The following is a 17490-nucleotide window of genomic DNA, read 5'->3' as shown; positions in this document are numbered from 1 at the left end:
CAAGTGTTTGCAAAAGTTAAAATTTCAGTATTTGACTATGAAATAATAACTTCATGACCTACTCCAGTTTAGGGATAGCAGTGAGCGGAAAATAGGAAAAGTTTCTTTGTATTCCTTAGTCTCAAACCTGAAAATTATTGAAGGCGACCCCCTAAAGGAAAGGTTTCTCCTTTTTTGCAATCCCAAATCAAAAAGCGGTGGAAGTGGAAATTAATTGTAACTATTTATTATAAAGTACTTATTTTATATATTAATTTGTTTCTGTATAATTCACATTATGATCGAATAATCAGTAGACATATTTTCTAAGTATATATCAAAGAAGTAACTAGGCAGGATTCTGGTACTTTGGAATGAACTTTGCAAGTTAAGAGAAATCGTGGTTTATTATTTGTAGTTCTTAATTTTCATAATATGTCATTCTGGTAGCATTTATATTGAATCTCTTACTAGCTTTTCCATTAAACGCAAGTCCAAAAATTAGTCCTACTATTCAATTTGAAATTGAATTTATTAATGTGAATGATTCTTAGAATTTAATATAACATGTATTTCGTTGGTTCACTATAAACGGCGTATAACTTTTCAGATTGTTGCCACCAAATAACCTCACCCTGTATTATTTTTAAAGAAATTAAACAAGGAAGAATCTGCATGTTTTAATGTATAGTTCTCACAATGTAAAAAAACGATGGTACTTGCAACCTGTGCAGTCACAATAAGGGGCAAGGTAAGGGACAGAAACATTTTGGATTTAGAAGCACGATTAACATTACAAAATGGCAAAGTTAAAGGCAGATCGATTTTTTTTCCCTCTCTATTTTACACAAATAAACTGGAGGGGGGAATCATTCGTAAGTATTAATTGCTAACTCCAGAATACATGCTTTTCTTTTTTAAGGACACAAAATCATTGATGTAAGTTGAGCAGTTGTGGCATGAAAGGATTTTGCCCACCCACATGTCGAAATGCTGTTCTAGTCCAGGAAACACAAAGAAATTACGGCACTACATTTGGAAAGGAGAGATTTCCTGTTCGGCTTAGAGATCTTTGAATGAATTCAAGGTCCAAAAAAAAGGGGGTAAGTTTTACGACAGGCTATGAACACACAGATGCTAAAACATTAAGTGACCAACTATTTCAGTTAATTTCCGGCGTAAATTTCATGAAATTTTTTTCATTAAATTTATCGAAATTCGTTACTTTTTCACTCATGGGAGTAGGAAATGGAATGAATGAATATTTTTGCTTGAAATAATGAGTAAATAAATATTTATTCAATTTTTCATATCAAAATTTTCAAAATATTCTCACATTTGCAGATAAAATGCAGGTTAGGAATTCTTTAAAATCCCTAATCGAGAATAAAATCTGAAAGCACAGAACTTGTTTGAGGATTTGCTTGATTTGGTTTAGAAAAGAGAAGAGAGTTGTAGTGTTTCTTAACCTGTAAATTACACATCTATCAAAAATTCACACTTATCTGTAAAAGATAACTCTGAAGACATTAAATTTGTTTTGAAAGTAATAGTATATTAATCTCTCTTCGTTTGAAAAAAATATAACAAATTACAATTTTTTTTTAAGAATGAGAAACATTTCGGCGTATAATTGAGTAATGTGCAATAATTTGTATTTAAACAGAATTGAATTGAATTATTATATAATAATAAAGCACTCGAGGACTATTTGCCTAAGGGGGAAAACACCTTAATGGAGTACTTTCTAATCGTTATTTGAAATGAAATTTTACAATTTATTTTACTTTTGCTTTTAATTTACTTTCCACAGCATTCAGTACGTGAAATCATCAATAATAGTATAATAATGAAAATAAAAAATGGCATCGCACAACTAAAAGTATATACTACCTTATAAATTTCGATAAATTAATTACTGAAAATATTAAACGTATCAATGGCAGTGTTGCCTTAATAGTTTTAAGTTGCATTTTAACATCTGAAAGAATGCGAATTACATTGCTATTTTCACTACATAAACGAATGGAATATTTCAGAAAAGAATGCTCCCCCTTTATTGCAGTATTTCAATAATTTTTGCAAATTAAAAAATTTCATTAACATGTTTTAATAGTAAATGATGTGATTTTCACTCATAAAATCCCTTTGTACATTATTCTCCTTCATTTCGGCATCACTGCTTAACTTTTCTAAGACATAAATAGCTTCCGTTAATATATGTTCCCATACATTATATTTATTTTTTATATTTTTGTCATTAATAAATTAATGATTATGATAAAAAAATTGATACTGTTTAATTTATAAGCAATGTAAGGACTGGAAATCTGAGGTCATTAATTTCTGAGACATAAATAGCTTTCTACGACGCAAATAAAACATAACAATAATCATAAATATTAATGCTCCTAAAATATATTTGATTTTCCTAACTGATTTTTGTTTTCTGATCCACCTGGGGTACAACAAACTTTTTTTCATAAATGAAGTTTTGCGCATTTCTCTACGAAGTACGCAAAACTTGTTTCATACAATTTTATTTTTACTACTTATGAAGAAACTTTATACTTGTTTCCTAAACAAGTATTTATGTGTACTACTTTTAGAATCCATGTGACAGAGTGTGAGTACTCATCTTCAAATATACATTAGTATCAATAAGCTTAACTTTAAATTATTAAACATTTCTGGGACCTTGAAACTTGGAAGGGAATCGTCATATTTTGCTACAGTGGGTATTTAAATTTAGATAAATTCTCATACCATAAGTATTTTGTGTTTAATTTTAAAATTTCCATTTCGTATAACACAATCATTTTCAAAGTTCTTTGGATACATATCAATAAAATTTGTTTCTACCTGTTTATGATTTCATCGTAAACTTGCGAAGAATTTCCTAAAAATATTCAAATATCCATAATTTTTACGGTTAAATATTTAATAACTATACATTAACTGAAATGCATTTATAGTACAGAGGAAATGTAGAAAGATATTGCAGGTGATGTATTATGTATCATTGGAATATGACAATAATAATAGTACAATTTGACTGAAGGGGAAAAAAGAAAAAACCCAGATGTTTCAGCGTTTTAATTGAAAAATGGACGATGGACATCTTTACAGTAAAGTCTTGGATGAAAGTTTTACTGTGACTCGACTTGGGGAGACACTGGAAATTTATAGTGGAGGCTGGGTCCCTTTCTTCATTAAACAGCTGCATTGAAGTGTGAAACGCTACCCCTCAAGTATACTTGTAAATTGGCTGATGACTCAGAACAGTTAACTGAACTTAAACTTGCTCTTATTCTAATGCCATTTCTCTAGTCTATGGCGAGAACTTTAAAATTAAATTTCAAAGTGATCTCAAATATAATTCATTATAAAGGTAAAACTAAATTCTTATAATTTAAAACTTTCTAAAAATTTAATTCAGCTAAACTTTTAATCCATTTATCTGAAAAATCCAAAATTATCACAATGCAAATGTCTACTAATATTAATAGCGTATTGTTATATTAACATGGAATATTTTTATGATAAATATGAAATATAAATATAATCTATGCTTCCATACATTAAGAAAAATAAAAATTCAAGAAAATAAAAATCAGAAAATTAAAAACAAAATTTTTTAAACACTTCCTGCGCTATAGTGCAAGATCGATCAACCAATCAATTGGCTCGACAATCGAAAATCAATCGACTTGAATGGAGCTCATCAACATCTAAAAAGCGTTTCTATTAATATGCAAGATATGAGAAACAAGTTTGAAGACATTATGAAAGAAGCTGCGTTTATTGCAAATAAATGGGACAGAGAAACTAAATTTGAAACATAAAAGAGAAATAAAGAACCTAAAACATTGTCATTGTTAACAAATACGGAAATTATTAATAATGTTTCAAAAATACAGAAAACATATAAAGAAGACTTGCACTGAAAGTACAACTTTTATTATTTATAAATACTTTCAGAACAGAAATCCAAAATTTGAAATCCTTTAAGGATTTAGCTAAATTAGCAATGGAAAAATATTTTGACATGACAAGCAGTTATTCGGGAGTGTGCAATTCAGTTACATTGTATTTATCATTACCTGTAACCACAGCCACGAGTGAGAGGTCATTTTTACTACTGAAACTAATAAAAACATATTTAAGAAACAGTATGACACAAGATCGGTTGTCAAACCTTTCATTATTGAGCATTGAAGCTGAGAAAATGGACGTCCAAGTATTGATAAATAATTTTGCGGAAATGAAGGTTAGGAGATGCAAATTTTAAAAGAAGGATTTTTTTCTTTACAATGAATTTTGGCCACCAATATTTTCATTACACTTATTGAGGGAGGAAAAAATTAGAGAAGAAGAGCAGTACGGATGGAGGAAAATTAAAAGGAAACAGTAAAACACTTTAGCATTCATATATTTTATAAAAATCATGTATTCGAGTAGTTTAGTGTATCAAAAGGTTTTTTAAAAAGACAGAAAAAACTTTACCATACATATTTTCTACAAAAATTGTATGTTCAAATAGTTTTCTTTATTTATGATAAATATGTTTTATATTTAACAAATGTATCACTTACATTATAAAAGTTCTTATTTATTACTTGTATATTATTGCATAAATCATGTTCGTAAGCTGAGTAAATCACAGAGTACTTACTATACATTAATGTAATAGCTTTTCTGTACGTTTATCAATTATCTTGTCTGTCATTTTATAATACTTGTATAACTGCACTGGTTATCATGAATTAAGAAAAAATCACAAAAATAGCGATAACTCCCTCAAAAATAAGCCAAACTGTGTAAAATTTGAATATGTTGCCAAGTAAGTGTAGCTGAGTAAAACTGCGATATGCAAATTAGAGGCGCAGCTTTCGGAATACGTCATCTGCAAGACACATAAAAGTCCATGTTTGAGAGCAAGCCCACATATTTCACTGTGACAGTGACATCAGAAATCTGAGATAGCCAATTCGTAACAATGACCTCCAGACATCATTTGCCTGCAGAACTGCGATGGAGAGCCACTGGGAGACTAGAGGCAGGATAAAGTCAAACAGAAGTGGCCAAATGGATAAATGTGAGTCCTTCTGTGGTTCATAGACTTTGGAGGCAATTTCAAACCACAGATTCGACATCTAGGAGGTTCAGCCAAGGATGGCCAACTGCTACGATGAGAGCCAATGACCGATATTTGACATTATGTGCACGCAGGAATAGAACCACTAATCCGACTGTTCTTAGATCCTCCTTTGCTGCAGCCACCGGAAGGTTTGTGTCAACGTCAACTGTACGTAGAAGGCTTCACGAAGGTGGTTTGTATGCGAGGAGACCAGGCATTTGTGTGCCGCTCACGTCACGCCATAGGAGAGACCGTTTTCAGTGGGCACAACAGCATGTCCACTGGATGCCTGATCAATTGAGGGCGGCTCTCTTTACGTACGAGTCCAGGTTTAGTCTAGAAAGCGATAGTAGACGTTATTTGATATGGAGAAAACCTAGAACCCGTTATCATCCGTCAAACATCTGTGAAAGAGATGCATACGGACGGAGCAGTGTCTGTGTTTGGGGGTGGCATCTATTGGTATGGACGCACAGACCTCCATGTCTTTCCAAGGGGAACCGTGAATGCTCAGATTTATAGAGATGACATCCTTGATGTTTATGTGCGCCCATATGCCGGGACAATAGGTGATGCTTTCCTGTTACAGAACGAGAATGTGAGACCACACAGGGCTCGCATCGTAGATGATTATCTTCAACAGGAAACAGTTATGCGCATGGAGTGGCCAGCTCGATCCCCGGACTTGAATCCTATTGAGCACATTTGGGATGCTTTAGGGAGACGTCTAGCTGCTCTCAATGCGCCCCCTCAGACCCTTGTCACGCTTGTAACTGCTTTGCAAGAACAATAGCTCTCGCTTCCTAAGGAACTGATAGACCGCATAATTGAAAGCATCACACATCGCTGTATGTGATGCTTCTAGAGGCAATCATATTCCATACTGAAGGTACTTTTCCTATAGCAAACCGACACCTTCGATTTGTTCATTTTATACATCTGATAATTTCTATACTACCATATTTGTCTGGTAATTTCTTTTCATGTTATTTAAATATTATTATGTTTTATGTTTATTTGATACCTTACTTTGTATTGTATATTGTGGGTAAGTTTCATTAAATTCTACATGTAACTTTTTTCAGTAATCGTGATTTTTTCTTAATTTATGATAACCAGTGTAATTACTTATAAGTTTGCTAACTTAAGCAAAAAAAAAAAAAAAAAAAAAAAAAACTTAGATAGGCGCAGATTTTATATAAAAATTTAAAACATTAGTATGTAAAAGTTCTTGGATTTTATATGAAAATCTCCGCAAATCTAGGCTTTATTCCTTTTCTTAATGCTATACATCAACATGTTCCCTTTTTTATATAGACTTATTCATTAATTATCAGTATGCATTTCAGTGAAAGGAGAAAAAAATCTGTCTCTCGCACTCACACAAAAAATCTTAAGTAACTGAATTAAAATCATCTGACATTAAATACCCAGACTAAAGCAAATTTTCATTTCACGAGTTGGTCAAGGAAAATTATTTTCCTTTTTATTCTTTCTTCATGTTATGTACCTTTCAACTGGTTCCCTAAGAATGTGCTTTTATTTTTTAATAATTAATCCAGATGTGATAAAAATCATCATGAATGCATTGGCTCCTAGAATCCTTTATTTTTTTTAAACTTTTCGGATTATCCCCCCCCTCTCTCTAAATTTTTTATTTTTAAGCACATTAAATTTATTGGGAAGGGCCCAGGAAAATTTGTTGCATAGGGGCCCAAGAGTTCTAGTTATGCCACTGCTTATGTACTCCCTCTTTTAAAGGGCGACTGGAGGTTAGGGGACCCATCACCAAATCCTGTTGGTGCAGAATCATCATCCACCACCGTTTTTTAGTTCGGGCGAAACTGTAGGGACATTAGGTTATTTTGAAGGAGGAGACAAGAAAAATGAGCAATGCCCTCGCCGGAACTCGAATTACGGACCTCTCAAATTCACCTCGAGCCTGCTGACCATTACACCACGAAAGCATGCTAAGAATGCAGAAGAAATACCTTATTAGCTTAATAAAAAAAGAGATATTGATAAATATATATCAAATTCAATTAACATTAAGGAGCTAAAATTTTGAGAGCTAATTTTTTAAAAACTACTCGTGCAATTTTTACAAAACTTGGCAGTTTGGCACAATTTGAGTCATAGAATCGAAATATAGAAATATAAAAAAAAAGAGGTATGTTATATCAGAAAAAGTATGGTTTTGTATCAAAATACTGACGTTATAACAATGATATATATAAGCCTAAGATATATCCTAAATCGCGCTTTCAAGACATGAAAAACTCAAGTTAAATTTCGACAATTGGTCCAGTAGAATTTACAACTGTCCCTCCCTTTTTTTTTTTTTTTTTTTTTTTTTTTTTTTGTGCAAGGTGTATCTTTGAAGAATAATAATTTTCTGTTTCTTTCTAAAATCAATTTCTTTTCAATTAATTTCCTCTTGATTTCAGAATTAATTAAAGATTTCTGTTACTCAAAAGAACTGCTAGTACTTAAAATGTATAGAACAAACTGCTAATTTTATTTCTTAAATAATGTGAGTACTGGGAATAAGTATGAAATGATATAAGGTCAAGGACGACACCAGAGTGGCAGAATTTTTAGAATTTAGTGAAGCACCAGATAACAACATTTTGGGCAAAGACCGTAAAGATGCAGTTGCCAGAATAGAATCATTTGTAACTTTAATGTGCGAAATTACTTCACTATTAAATGTAAGTTTACATAATATGTAATCACATATTCAACAGAAGTAATTTCTAACATGTAAATTAAATTTTTTATCTGGAAATTCCTGCACTACTATGTTAACTGCAGCCCCAACTAACAAATCTTCATCATAGCTTTTCCTACCCATCATAGCCATCTTTAGAATTCTATTTCACTATAATTCACATGATATACAGAATCAGAACACAAATAAAGGTTGGTTTTATAAACTTTTATGAAATGTCTTTAAACAAATCACTACTAACTAACTGAACACAAAACATAAAGTAATGGAATTTTTTGTTGCAGAAGAGTTAAAAACTTCTTATTATAGCAAAATGAAGCATATGAAAAAAGGAAAAAATTCTGTTAAAATCCGAAAACAAAACTGTAAATAATCATTCTTCATAAGATAAACTTACTAAAGCTTGCAAATAGTTCCATTGCTAGCACTTTTTTTTTTTTTTTAATAATTTTGGGGGTTGCTTTTTTATTATTATTATTACTCAGAAAATTGCCAGTTAAGTTGTTCACTGCTGAAGAAGTTACATTATACTAACACTCATTTTGAATGGTTCAAGTAGTAGCCACATCTCCATTTATTTTTGGTATTTTTATAGCTTTACAAAGCCTTGATTGACTTCTTTTAAAAATATAAGAAGAAGGTTTTATTTGTTGAGGGTTCTATTCCCCTAAAGATAAATAGCGTGTGCAATAAATGTTTTAAAATTTTTTCTTGTTTCAGTATTATGCAGCTATTGAAAATTGCTTGTTTTTCTTTCTTTTTAGAACTCAAGATAGTAATAAACATCAATATTAATTTCATCTGCTGTTGCTGGTAAAAAGCTGCACCTTTTTCAGATACCAAAGAAAAGTTGACAGGTACATATAATCTGCAAACCTGAGTTTTCTTTTTTCAGATGTCTGCACCAAATTATCCAGAGGAATTCCCCTTTCATTTAGAGTTTTAGTTTTGCTTTATGCTCATTGGCTGATGTGTGTCAAATGATCTGCAGCTGTGTTTGATGCCCACCAGAGAATTAGATCATGATGTGTTCAGACACATCTTACTCCTACACACACAATGGTAGCAGTCATCTATTTTTCTTTTTCTTTAATGGTAATCAAAAAAAAAAAAAAAAGCAAATGATTTCTGATCCCAGAAATTGGTGTTTGGGATAAACTATAACAAAATATTAAGCCAAATTAATAAAAATTGTCAAAAATTTTAGGCGTAAGAGAAAGAAGGAAGAAATATGTTGTAAATCAGGTTGGTGAGAGTGCAGTCAAGAGTCTCGAGCCAAACTGGGAAAGATGGCAAATCTGCCAAAGTAAGCAACAGAAACATTTTTGAGAATTTGCAGGCTCAGTATAATCTATTCCAATAATAAATATGATTATGGCAATAAAACTAGTTACATGGAACTTTTGGTTTCCCAAAAATTTTTAGATGAGTACGTATATTTTATAAAATAATACAGCTCATTTGCCTCTTTGTCACTCTGTATTTGCTGAATTAGCATATTTAATTTCTTTTAAGAGCTTTTCTTTTACATTCTGAATTCAGTTAACTATTAGGTTCAATAACCCTAGATTTGACACTGTCTTGGCAGTGGAAATATCTTTCTCTCTGTGATTAAGTTTGTGGTTCTTCTTTTCATGGGACATTTACATACTTGCCAACATATGTCATGGAAAAATCAGGAGAATTTTTTCAATGACAAAAAGTTTTTTTAAATAATAAAAATATGTGGAAAGAAAATATATTTTTTAAAAAATAAATTAACTTTAAATAGAAACTAATTTATATCTGAAAGTTCAGTTATTATTTCTTAAATGCAAATAAAAGAAAAGTACTTACATGTGAAAAAAAAAAAAAAGAAAAAAAAGAAAAAAAGAAAGAAAGAAAGAAAAGGGTTTTATTATTTGTACCTCCGAACAATAGAAAAATACTCTAATCAATGCAATTCTGCACTGTAGAACTGCGTTAAGAAACGATGGCAAAATGAAGCGTGTAGAAAAGGAAAAAGCTTTGTTAAGGCCAGAAGACAAACATTCGTTCTTCGCAAGATAAACTTTAATAATGGGAAATATGTTCTTTGCCAAGTGTTTTTTTTTTTTATTTTGGTAAGGGCTGTACACTTATATTTTGGAGTATTATTTTGAGAATCGCCTAAATTGTTCACAGGTGCAAAAATTATTTAATTTTTCTCACACCAATTTTTAACAGTTAAAGTAATAACTACATCTTCATTTACTTAGGGTATTTCATAACTATCCCGAGAGCATTTTATCTTAACTCTAGAAGCATTTTTTTTTTTCCTCAAATAATGTAACAAGTGGGTTCCATTAGTCAAAGATTCTAGATAAACATTTCTCTAAAGGCAAACAGTGTGCACACTGCACAAAAAAAGGGGGGTACAGTTCTATATCTCTTGTTCTACTGGGCTGATTGAAGAAATTCAAATTGCGCTTTTCATGTCTCGAAAGTACAACTTGGGATATATATTACAAAAATTAATACAATATATAAACTATTATATAAACAAATAATTATTACAAAAATACTGTTATACTGTAGGGAGGGAGACCGACACCTCACAAGATAAACTAGTTCGACTACAGTAAAATTAAACAACAATCACATGAACTATTAAATACAGTACCAGTCCCAGAATACTTAGGCCATTCACAGACACTTATTCAATCTAAATTCAATGCAATAATAAAGCAGTTTGAAATAATGTTCAAATTATCAGAATATAACAGAGATATGTAATGAGAAAATATAGCTGGCAAAAGGTTGCCAATCAATCTCTCTGACATATGACTGCAACCTACGACAAAATAAGAAATACCTGTTAAGTTTTCCAATTAAAATAGAATTTTCCATTATGATTCATAAGCTAATTTATTTATTATAAAATAAAAATAAAATATTACTAATCAACAGATCTCCGTATGGTTTCCAAGTCTGAAGCCTGAGGTCCAGCTAATCTTCGTCGTTTGCTGATTCCTAATGCCGAAGTGACAGGGTGTGGCATTGGATGATGAATTGCATTATAATGCAGTTCTCGTAATAACTGGTGCAATGAATGTTCAAGAACAGGTTTATGCTCATTGCTATGTGCACCTGGAGAATTCTGAAAAACAAATAAACTAAATATCATAGAAAACTTACAGCAAATTGCTTGAAATATTTACTTTGTGAGAATTTATACAAATAAATATTGGAATGGATTAAAAAAATTTGCAAGTTCGTATATTTATGTGTTAAGTTAATAATTTAATGTTGGCATTATTGTAAAATTGCTAGGCAAAATATATTTTACTGAAAGTCATATTGAATTATAAATTTTAGTCATACACAACAATCTTTTGCAATTATTAAGGTGATCCTTCTTTCTAGGATATACAGAAAAGAAAAGTTTAAAGTGGAGGAAAAGTCTAACAAAAAAAGTCATATTAAGGCAAATTTCTTTCACAAGTCACAACAAAATAACAATTATTAACTTGAAAATAATTAATGATTAAATTTAACTTCTTGTACTGTCATTTAATCAACCGAATTTGAGGGATAGTCACCTATTTTATATTCACTGGTACAAGAAATTACTATAAAATGCTTATGATAAATTTATGCTTTTTTAAGCTGGTTTTCCCCTCACAATGGCATAGACAAATAAAAAATACCATCTTTCTACAATTTCTAAATTAGTAAACAAATTAATCACATAAATATATTTCTCATGATTATTTGTTTACTTAATAGATTTCATACTTATAATTACCAATTACATTTAGAAACAAGACATGCTAAATAAGATATGAAGGCATACTTTAATTCTATCCTGAATTGTACTATGGCACAAACCAATGCTTAGTTGAACACCAGGAAAAAGCTATAAAGAAGCAAATTATATTAATCATGATGCAAGTTATTGATTTAAATCCATATACAATAAATTAATTTATTTATTTAGAATTAATGTAGGGAAATACCATACATTTATCAAGCTATAGATAGTTCAACAAAATGTACACTTAGCCATCAAAACTATTATGTAATACAATAATTTATCTTGTTCAAGGTCAAAGAAAAAAATTATAATTAAAATGATTTAGTTATTAACACCTCAAATATATCTTAAAGGTAAACAAATGTTTCTTGTAGGTAAAAAGTTTTTATGTCACAAGACGTACAAATTAAAACTTACTGAAGTTGTTATCTGGTTTCCTACTACAAGATTAGGAATACTAGACTGCATCTGTACAGCTTCACTGGCTAACTAAAAACAAACAATGTAATTAATCATGAAATTCTCTAAAAATAGACAATGCAATCAATCATGAAATTTTCATAACTTTAAATCAATCATGAAATTTTCATAACAAATATTAATATTATCAAATCAGAAGGGATTAAAATTATGACTTTCAGTCTTTTATTTTTTAAATCTTCTCCTTTAGTAAACTTTGGTTCTAATTTATTTTGCAACTTATTCATTAAGAATAGAAAAATTAGAATTATTAATTAGAATACACTTACGCACTTAAATATTTCTTCAATTTCTTCAACTCTATGTAATGCATATTCAAAAAAATTTCGCATAAAAAAAAGCTTTCCCCCCCCACTCTAAAATTATAAAACACATTATTAGTTATGTTTTAATATCCTATTATCAAGTCAAATAAGAAATTCTATAGTAATCGACATTCGTGCATTAATGTACAACAATTATTATTTAATTTTGGTATTAAAGTATTATTTTCTCAATACAATTTATGAATAAGATTTATATCAAACACGTAATAAATATAAGAATTAGAAAATAAATCATTTGTCATCATCCAAAACTACTAATGATGAGTAATAAAAAGTTCGAAAATGTGCTTTTGTCATAATTTGCATAGTCCCCATTTTAAAAAACATTATACTTTGAAACAAGATAAATAAAAAAATAACAGAAGCTCAGAGTTCTATGTTATATCCCCCCCCAAAAAAATTCACTATGCATGTTCGATAAACGCATTTTGAAAATGAAATTTGGTCTTAAAATTTTAAATTTTATACATCAAAATCCCATCCACTTTTTGCAAGCAACACTAAAACTTTAAATTTATTTATAAAGCTTTGATTTTAATTTTGCAGTACTGTTAGTCTTTTAATATTAGTAATCTTTAGTATCTGTTTCTAAAATTATTATGAAGAATAATATATTCTATAAAGAGAAACAAATAAACATTTCAAAAATAGTTTAAATTCTTTTATCTAATAAAGAACTATTTGCATTAAGAAACAGGCATTTATAAGACTACAGAATTCAAATTATTTACTTATTTATTTATTAGATACAAGTCGACCGACTTTTGATTTGTGTGTGTGTTATTTTTAGAAATATTATTGAATCTCTTCCTCTTCTTTTTCAACTGCCACAAACCAATTTATACATTTTTGAAAATCTTTAGTTTACACTCTTCACTTTTAAACAAACAAACAAAACAAAACAAAACTAGTTTAAGGCTGGAACCATTTATTTTCGAAATTTCAAATCAAATCGCAAAATTTTAGGTTTCTCACAACGAAGTAACATAGCAAATACTTTTTCTTAGTATAGCTTTGAGTAGAATACTCCATTACTGCTTTGTTTGGTTTATTTGATTATGGCTCGAGGGCTATCTGCCTAGTATACTCCATTACTAGCCCCAAGCTACTAGTGCATTCATTATTTTTGATATTTGAAGATTTGCTCCATAGCAAAACTTCGAATACTTCTACATGAACTTTAAGCAACATAATCAGAAAGTATTCAATATAGCAAAATATGAAAACAGCAGAACAGGGATATCTTTGTGGAGGGTCTTCTAATAGGAAACTGGCTCCCATTACATACAAGAAAAGACACAGCCACACACACTGACAATTACCTTTTGTCTCTTTTCATTAATGTCTGAATTCAGTTCTCTTAGCATTGTTTGTCTCTCACAAATACTTTTTAACATTTCATTAGATTTATTTTAAAGATTAAAGTCGTAACTTTAGCCTTTTCAGCAAGTTCACCTGCTTTATTTTCAAGCAATTTAACTTCTCTTTTTAAGAGAGTTTTCTTTCCTTTAAGAGAAATTCCATTCTGTTGAATTCTGCTCTTCTAGTTTTTATTTCGAATAATTCCTTTTTTTTTTCCTCCCTGCTCTTCCAAATATACTGTGACGATGAAGCTACCACTCTCATCTCTTTCATAATTGATACATTGTGTATCCCACCAGCATTTTTCACATGATCACAACCTATGCACTGGACAATGTATGAATTTTCCTCCAGATTTTCTGTTTCTATATTTTATTGATACTAAATCCTTGTTCAAAAGAGGCTTGCCCATGGGAAAGAATAACGATCATTTTAAGTGTTCTCCATAATTTAAAGTATTTTTCATTAATGAATATGTACAAAAGTGTATCTAATCTCAATTTTTTTTTCACTTTGTAGATTTTAAATTCTGTAAAATAAGGCTGGACAATATTTTTGATGAAACTGGAATATTCCAAAAGAATGTTGTCACATTCTTCTTCTGCAATGTGACCATTTTAGAGAAAATGCATCAATAAACTTTAAATTTTCTTGTATGGTTTTGTGCTATATACTTTGGATTCACAGAAACAGCATTTCTAATTAGTAAATAATTAACTTGACATTTCTCCATCACCTTTTCAAGTAGCTCTAAAATAAAAGTTTGTGTGTCACATTTAAGAGAAAGGCAATCTTTATCCATGATTTCTTTTTAGTGTATAGTTCTTGCAAGAGCTTATCAGCCCTAAATCATAAACTAATTTTGCTTATTTCATTAACGATACCTTTCTCAGAAAAATCAAGGTTACACAAATATTTCAGTGACGAACAGATTTTTAACATATACTTTTATAATTCTGAAATGCTGCAAAAGTTGCTTTACTAATTTGAGTAAATCAAAAGCAAAAAAGGAACAAGTGGTTCATCACTTTAGTACAAGGTTTGAGCAATTCAGACACACAAATGAAAAAAAGAATTTTATGAACATTAATTTGTCTTTAATTGCATCTCTTATTATTGTAGCAGCATTTTTATATCTAGTTTTTTAATTGACATTTGAAGACTTTCAAAAACATTAGCAGCTATTGCATGTCCCATGAAAATAGAAGTAAAAAATCAAGTTACAACTTTATTTTGGTCAAACTGCCAATATCTGATATGCAAATCTAACTGCTTTTTTGATTTGTTTTGTTCAAAGTCTTGTCAAATAACAAGTGGGATAGCTTCTTAAACTCGTCATACATGAGACTCTGAAACAACGTGTTAATCCAAAATGGCAGAGATAAGCAAGGTTTCTCTCACTACAAAAAAGCGTCTTGCTATAATACAGTCAGGGAACATACTTGAAGACAGTTTGCCCATGCCGCTGCTAGATCTATAAGAGTAATGACTTGTCACCACTTTCAAACATCACGAAATTTCAGCAACCAAAACATCTTTTGAAGCTTTTACAGCATCATCTAAAGTATCCGAATTTTGCAAAACAGATAACACTTGGGGAACTGAAAGGTACAACACTAACAGGATTTGATTTGCAAAAAAAGCTTGTTATTCCACCAATAGCAGTGTTTCCCATTTTCAGAATTTCTTTATGCTTGGCACCTAGAAATAAATAGAATTTGTATTACATTTATTTATTTTCCACTCACATTAATATTTAAATAATTTAACTTAAATCAAAATTCTGAACATTTTCTAAATTTTCATTGCATGATTGTTTTCCCTTAACAGATATATAAGTAATTTAAGTAAAAATAAGTTTAAAAAAAGAGGAATATTTCTAAAATCAGAAGAGGGAAATTGTAACTAGTTTGTAAAGTAATTTCATGCAGTCATCCTTTAAACAGTAAAAGCTTAACTAACCGGCATGCTCAGAAATTGCCGATTGCAGGATATCTGAAAATTCTGGACAGTCGAGCGTAACTGTCAAAAGAGGGCAGCCTTTTTTTTAGATTTTTCAGCAAAATAATGCTTATGACATTTCAATATGTGCATTAAATATAATTTTTAAGAATATTTCCGTATCTTTCGTAACATCACAATATTTAGAGTACTAAATATTATGAAGATCTTAATTTAGCATTCAGTAGATATTAAATTTTGCTCTTGATTAAAAAAAAACTATGATCTGTAGCCCAATTATCACTGTAAATATATAGATTGTAAAAATATGAACATAAAAACAGGTCAATGAAACTGAAAAATACTCTGCTCAGCAAGCACAGTAAAACTCTTTTAAGTGCTCATAAACAAATCCCAGATTGAATATCAGAACTAATTATTTTTGCCAAACATACCAAATGGTATTGTGCAATATGCCCGTCTTAATTCTGCATAAAATTTCCAGAATAAAATCACTCTTTGCTTGGGTTGGTAGACCACAGAACTTTTAGTCTTATTCAGTCCATATTGGAAAGTGCCTCCCTTCCCCAAAAAATAGTCTGTTGCTTGTTTTGCTGCAAACTGTAACAATTTGAACATCTGAGATTTTTTGGAAAAAGGGGAGGATCCGGAATCTTAGGACCCCTTGCTTTTGTACTGTATAATTAACTGGCAAAAAAATTTTAAATGCAAGCCCAAAATTCCCAACTTTAAAGATGAATGAGAAATACAAAAATAATAACAAGGGGAAATATAGTATATAAATAGTATGAAAAAAGCTTTTTGAAAGCAGAAGATGAAAATTTAAAAAATAAATAAATCAGCAGGCCATGGGAGTTTTTGATTTTTTAATTTCACATGTTAGAAGTAATAATGATTAAACAGAAAAAAGTTTACTTACGATCCATGTGACACTTTAAAGTAGACTGTCCCATGCTTGTTATGTTGATTACACTATTACACCAGGAACACATGGCATTGCAATTATTTTCGCTTTGTTTAAACCATTTGAAATATTCTTCCTTAGAAAGCCAATCTGTGTGTTAAAAACACACTTACCCATTTCTGAAGTTTATCTATACTCCAGAATTTACTGCAAATATATTATTATAAATATTCATACGTATGCTTATTATAAGCATAATGATCATAATAAATGCAAAAGTGAACTAACAATGCAGAATGAGAATGCAAATTATTAAAATCTTGATAGAAATTCAAGTGTCTATAGTCTGTGGGTGGGAGGAAAAGAATGTGGAATGTACTGGAATTTTCTACCCCTTTCACAATTCTCTGACAAATAGAACAATGTGCAAATGTTTCTACTCGCACGAATCAAAGATCATGCTAACGCGGAGAATATTTCCGAGAATTTGATTCACCATCTAATGTTTTAGATAAGAAAGAAAAGTTGTTTATTTAGTTTCGGCTTCTGTAAGCACTATAAACAAAAAATAAGTACTTTAGAGAAAAAGTAAGCACCTGTAAGGACTGCTATGCATCCTGTTACATTCACAATCTTCAGCTATTTTTTAATACATATTATGCACATATTTCTAGAGTTTCTCAATAATGGCTAATGGGGAGGAAAGGTCTTGTAGAGGAACATATACACAGTAAAATACACATAGAATATGGGGGGTGGGGAGGTTTCAGCCCTCAAAAGTCATTAAAAATAACTTCTTTCAATTAATTCATTATTTCGTTATAAACTTTT

The 17490-nt window shown here is 30.2% G+C and overlaps 1 protein-coding gene across 1 annotated transcript in view; it reads right to left on the bottom strand.

Annotated features, from left to right (window-relative positions):
• The window catches only part of MED17 (mediator complex subunit 17), a 99083-nt gene that overhangs the window by 30559 nt on the left and 51034 nt on the right, over window positions 1–17490 (bottom strand). Inside the window, exons 7-9 of the mRNA XM_085814817.1 lie at window positions 12043–12114; window positions 11665–11727; window positions 10769–10968 (exon numbers count right to left, since the gene is read on the bottom strand). Of these exons, the coding sequence (XP_085670943.1) occupies window positions 10769–10968; window positions 11665–11727; window positions 12043–12114 (335 nt within the window). The remainder of the gene's footprint in view (window positions 1–10768; window positions 10969–11664; window positions 11728–12042; window positions 12115–17490) is intronic.

Source organism: Stegodyphus dumicola, chromosome 4 (genome assembly GCF_044657685.1).
Source record: "Stegodyphus dumicola isolate Sdum_Otavi_A_Nest chromosome 4, ASM4465768v1".
NCBI classification, from domain to species: domain Eukaryota; kingdom Metazoa; phylum Arthropoda; class Arachnida; order Araneae; family Eresidae; genus Stegodyphus; species Stegodyphus dumicola.
Note: the sequence above shows the minus strand (reverse complement) of the source record. Positions and strands in the feature narration are given on the sequence as shown.